This window comes from Myotis davidii, unplaced genomic scaffold (assembly GCF_000327345.1).
Source record: "Myotis davidii unplaced genomic scaffold, ASM32734v1 scaffold1006, whole genome shotgun sequence".
Lineage (NCBI taxonomy): Eukaryota > Metazoa > Chordata > Mammalia > Chiroptera > Vespertilionidae > Myotis > Myotis davidii.
Window position 1 is genome coordinate 819,608 of NW_006297143.1, and position 5,515 is coordinate 825,122.

General features: G+C 61.1%; 1 protein-coding gene across 1 annotated transcript in view; it reads right to left on the reverse strand.

The window, feature by feature from the left end:
* Positions 1–18: 18 nt before the first annotated feature.
* The window catches only part of NOTCH4 (notch 4), a gene marked incomplete at its 5' end in the record, with an annotated part of 49,275 nt that continues 43,778 nt past the window's right edge, over positions 19–5,515 (reverse strand). Inside the window, 9 exons of the mRNA XM_015569858.1 lie at positions 19–405; positions 622–905; positions 1,377–1,515; positions 1,615–1,687; positions 1,905–2,124; positions 2,634–2,809; positions 2,880–3,263; positions 3,973–4,493; positions 5,257–5,412. Coding sequence (XP_015425344.1) covers positions 220–405; positions 622–905; positions 1,377–1,515; positions 1,615–1,687; positions 1,905–2,124; positions 2,634–2,809; positions 2,880–3,263; positions 3,973–4,493; positions 5,257–5,412 — 2,139 coding nt within the window. The remainder of the gene's footprint in view (positions 406–621; positions 906–1,376; positions 1,516–1,614; positions 1,688–1,904; positions 2,125–2,633; positions 2,810–2,879; positions 3,264–3,972; positions 4,494–5,256; positions 5,413–5,515) is intronic.

Genomic DNA, 5,515 nt, shown 5'->3' on the forward strand with positions numbered 1-5,515 from the left:
TTGTCTGGGGTAGGTGGGACCGGGAGGCCTCCCCCCTCCCCCCGCACCCTCCCATCCTGGTGCACAGTGGGCGGGGGCGTGCGCGTTGAGGATGGGAGAGGCCGGTGCTCCTTCCAGCCAACGCCCGCGGACGTGCACTCCGAGAGGCTGCCAGGGAACCCCCGCCCCCAGTTCCTCTGCTGCATCCCCCCACTACTTTTTACCTCACTTCCCCACTGCTCAACTTCTCTGTGACATCAACACGCCCAGATCCATACCCCATTTATCTCTGGCCCCCACATCTGCTTGGGCTGCAATCAGTTCTTCAACCAGGTCCTCCACTGCCAGCTTGGCGGCCAGCATCAGGGCCGTGGTCCCGTCCACTGTCCTGGCATCCACTGCCGTCTGTCTGTGGCGGAGTAGGAGCTGGGGGCCAGAGAGGGCCGGCCACCCTGGTATGTCCTGGGCGGCAGCTCAGGCCCTCACACTACCCACCTCCCGATCCATGCTCAGCCACCTGCTCTTTCCCCTCTCAGGCCCCTCACATCACCTTCCTCTTTGCCAAACCCTAGAGGAGGCTTTTGCCCAGCTGTACTTGCTCATTTGCTCCCTGCTCTCTCAGGGACCCGGGTGTGCACTGACCTGGCAGACCTCCCGGGCATCAGCAGCCACAGCGGTGTGAAGAGGGGTGCGCCCCGCTCTGTCTGGCTGGTTGGGGTTGGCTCCAGACTCAAGGAGGCGGCGGGCAGCAGTCGGTCGGGAGAATCGGGCAGCCAGGTGCAGGGGCGTCTCCCCCGTGCCCGCGGTGTGAGCCTGGGGACAGGCCCCTCCATCTAACAGAGGTTCCCAGGGCTCGGGGCTTTCCAGGAAAGTCCTGTACTCCACTGCCCCACAGCAGACTGCTGCCATCAGGGGTGTCACCCCCTCTGGGTGGGAGAAAAGGAATGGGAAACGTCGATCAAAGGGTCTGGAGGCTCGGGAATCACAGCCCTGAGGTGTCAGGAGGCCCAGCTCTGGCTCTTGATTTTGTGTAGCTTAAGTCAAGCGACTTGTACTTTTCTCCAGGCTCCAGTTTCCTCCTCTGTGCAAGGAGCCAGCCAGCAGGCCTAATGCTCTCCCATTCTAGGGCAGTGGTTCTCAAACCGGAGTCTGGAGTACACTCACCTGGAGGGCTTGTTCAAACACATTCCCCAATAGCTTGACTATCTGAACCAGGAGCTCTGGAGCCCAAGAATTTGTGTCTCTACCCATTTCCCCAAGGGCACTGATTCTCCTGTCGCGGGGCCACTCTGTTGTAAGGCACTCATTCTAACATTTGCTTCTTCAGGGCTGATAGCAAAAGGATTTTCTGATTCTAAGGGTCAAGGAATTCTCCTGGCCCGGGTTGGCTCGAGTACCAGGCCCATGGGTGTCCACGCCAGGGATGTCCAGCTCGGCTTCCTGGGGAGGAGTCAGCATGGCTGCCTGGGGGAGTCCTCGACAGTCACCGCTCAGGGCCCAGAGCTGGCACTGGGCGGGCGAGGCCGTGTCTTCAGCCTTGGGACCGGAAAACAACCAGGGAAGGAAGGTCGGCTTGTCCCTTCGCCCTCCCGTCACCGCAGGACCATTCCCGCCCCGTGCTTTCCCCTGGCCTACCTCCTCTCCTTCCTCAGGGCCTGAGCACATCACAACTCCGTCCTCCACAGCTTTGGCCTCTGGTTTCAGTGCCCTGGGAGAGGAGGGTGGGTAGAGGGCCTTCAGGGTCCACCAAGTTTGCAGCCGTCTTCCAACCCTAACCCTAACCCCAACCCCAACCCCAACCTCAACCCCTTCCCCTTCCCCTTCCTCTGTCTTCCACTTCTGCAGTGGCATCTCTTGTTGCTTCTGATCATAAATGTCTTCACAGGCAAGAGTCCCCTCCCTGAGCCCCAGCTCCTCATTCTCACTTGAGGCCGATGCTGTCCTCGCCCAGTGGGGGCCGGCGTCGGCGGGGAGCTGGCTGAGTCCGAGGCCTTCGAGTGAACCCAGGGGGCAGCCAGAGGGCCCCATGCTCTCGGCGCCTCCGCCGGATGAGCTGGAGGATGAGAAGAGCCCCAAGAGCCAGGAGAAGCACCCCAGCCACTGGTGAGCACAGCACAGGCCAGGGAAGCTGGTTGGCGGGGGGTTCTGGTGGGAGAGACAAAAGGAGGCCATTCCACTTGAGGCTGGGTACTACTGAGAGACCTGTGGGCCTCAGTTTCCTCATCCGTGATATGGGAATAACAATAGCACCGCCTCCATGGGGTTGTTGGGAGGATGAGAGGAGTTAGTACTGGACAGCGCTTAGAGCACAGCCAGGCACACAGTGTGCGCGATGTGAGTTGTTATTCTCTCGTGAGCTCTGCACTGTGTGACACAGGAGTGACATGCACTCGGCCTAGCAGAGAGGATGGACCGAGACCCGAGGTTCGCGGGGACCTGTGAGGGAGGCTAGGACAAAGTCCTTAGGAAAATAAGGAAGGAGGTTGTAGAGCGAAGGGGCCCTGGGAGCCCCCAGTTAGAGAAAGAGGGTGACAAGGGTCAGTCCCCACAAGAGCATTGGGTCCCAGTGCTCCTGTTTCATTTGACCTCCATGCTGGCTGCGGCATGAAGCCAGGCCTGGGAGCGAGGTCAGGGGAAAGGATGGGGTCACCTACCAGTGCCTGCACGAGGGTGGGCCGCCAGCAGGGGTCCCGGCAGTAGGGGCTCCAGGGCCTCCACTGCAGCCATGGCAGCAAGGAAGCGGAGCAGGAACCCAGGGTCCCAGGGACAGCGGGCTGCAGGGTGGTTAGGGCCACAGCGGGACAAGTCCACACCCATCACCACCACAAACCTGCGGGCGAGGCACCTCAGGGACCCGTGTCGGACCCGGCTCCCTTCCCCCACCCCTCGCCCAGCCTTACCCCGTGCTGAGGGAGTCTGGCTCCTGGCCTGCAGGCTGTGTTTGAGGGGCTGCTGTCTCTTGATGAGAGGGGCCTGGGCTTCCTCCCAGCTCCTCTTGGGCCTGGGTCCCAGGATAGGGGTACACCATGTCCCTGCCATCCCTGTCCTTCCTTACCCAGAGCCCCACCCTCAGAGCCAGGGACAGTGCCCGGGCCAGGGCCAGCAGCTGCCGGTCCAGGGCTGGGCGGCTGAGCACCACCAGCAGGGCCAGGGAGGGCCCCCCCTCGGAGCTCCCGGCTTGGGGCCTGCAGTCGCCTCCGTCCCAGCCGCACTCCGGAGCGTCGCAGCCTTTCTCACAGTGGCCGTTGTGGAAGTGGTCGTGGCAGAACTGGTCATAGGCTGGGCTGGGGGCGAGGAGAGGGGGCTCAGGACCCCAAAGAAACTAGACTCCCTCCTTCATCCCAGAGAGGACTCCTGACCTCCCACCGTCTCCAGGACACTTGCTACTGGGGCAGCTCCCGAGAAATGGGCTTAGGCAGGCCCTGGGGGTAGGTAGCTCAGACACCCTAATGCAGCCGTGGCAAACTATGGCCAGAGGGCCGGATCCGGCCAGTTTGAAATGAATAAAACTAAAAAAAAAAAGACCGTACCCTTTTATGTAATGATGTTTACTTTGAATTTATATTAGTTCACACAAACACTCCATCCATGCTTTTGTTCCGGCCTCCGGTCCAGTTTAAGAACCCATTGTGGCCCTCGAGTCAAAAAGTTTGCCCACCCCTGCCCTAATGTCTACTGACACCTGGTCCCTAAGACAGTCCCCCCTCCCTGAAGGCGGGCCCGGGGCGCTTTCCCTGGGGTGCAGGTTGTAGGGGAGATTCTCCAGGGCAGCAGCTTGGAGGGCTGGGGCGGAGATGGTGCGGGTGTGGCTTTCGCCGACCCGCTCACCTGAGGCTGCCCTGCTCCTGGGTGGAGCCCAGGCCTCCACCCCCACTTGGCATTGCCGACAGTGACGAGGGTGCCGACTCCCTGGAGCTTGAGGCTGGGTGACACGTAACTCAGAAGCGTAACTCTATGGCCCTTCGCCCTCACTGTGGCCCCGCCCCAACTCACGTGCAGGCTGGAGGAGTCTCACAGTCATAGCCGTCAAACAGGCATTCTGCAGAGTCACACTGCGGGTGGCACTGCCCGTCGCCGAAGAGAAGCCAGCAGCGGGAGTGGGAGGGGCAGCCCTGCCAGGGGTCCAGGACCCCCAGCGAGCAGTCCCCTCCATCCCAGCTTCCTGCGGGGCCACTGCAGCCAGCGTCACAGGCCCCGTCCCCCCCTCTGCCCTCACACCCCTTTGCTCTGGGGCTCTGACACCTGGGCCCTGGGGAGCCGGGAGGGCAGGAGCATCGAAAGCTCGGGCCCCCCGGCTTGGAGGTCTCTGAGCAGCTGCCATTGTGGAGGCAAGGAGAGGGAGGGCCACAGCCTTGGATGGCTGGGGTCAGGCAGTCGGGGCCCCCGTAGCCATTGAGGCAGGCACAGCGGGGTGGGAAGCCAGGCTTGGGGGAGGGCAGACACAGCCCCCCGTGGTGGCAGTGGTGGGGGCCACAGGAGGGGGCTCTCTGGCTGCAGGTGGGGCCTTCAAAACCCTGCAGAGAGAAGAGAGGTTGGCGAGGGGCCTTGTGTCATTCTTCCCACTTCCTCTCGAGACACTCCCGGATAAGGTAATGGGCGGGGGGGGGGGGGGGGGGGACAAGAGTATCCGTCTGGAAGGGCCTCAGAGAACAAGGGGATCATTTATAGAGGTTGCAACCATGTCCCGTGTGTCTTCACACGATGACAGTACATGGTGGTGACAGTGGATGAACCACAGCTCTGCAGCATGGCAGTGCAAGTCCCGACAGACTAAAGAGCTAATAGAGTAGTAACTGAACTGTCTTAATCCTTGGAAATAGGATTATATTCGTTCTCTTCCTCTGGAAGGGGAACAGGACATGAGTGCCTACAAGTTAGTAATGTTGTAATTCTGGGATTTGGTTCATGGGTGTTACATTGTAAGAATAAAATACATAGACGGCCATGCACAAACCGATGGTGTTAGTTTATCGAACTGATGTTATGCATCAGGCCCATAGCGAGTGCACGCGCGCGCACACACACACACACACACACTTAAAAGAACAGCACTTATTCACAGTCACCCAGCTTGATTTTGGGGTCCTTCCCTCATGCATTCGTGCTACCTCTGATCCTGCCTCCACCATCCCCTTTTTCCGCCAGAGCCACTCCTGTGAGCGGGATGGCTTCTCCAATAGTTCCCACTGCAGGGCTCCTGGCTCCCTCTGGGTCCCAGCTCAGGCTTTCGCCTGTGTCAGTGCTGGGGGCGATGGAGGCAGCTTTGCCGTCACTCACCAGGGGGCAGCGGCAGGTGAAGCCTGGGGGTGGTCCTGCCGAGGCCTCACAAGACCCTCCGTGGGAGCAGGGCTGGCTCTGGCAGGGGTCCATCTTCTCCTCACACCGCTGGCCTGCGGTGGGGTGGGACCGGATGTCACACTGTCTGGTCACTGCCTCCTTTCTGCTCATTCCTGGGAGTCGGCCCAGCGCTAGCCGCACACGTAAAGGGACCCTGGCCGTGTTCTCTGGGCGGGAAGGATGACTAGGCCTTGTGGAG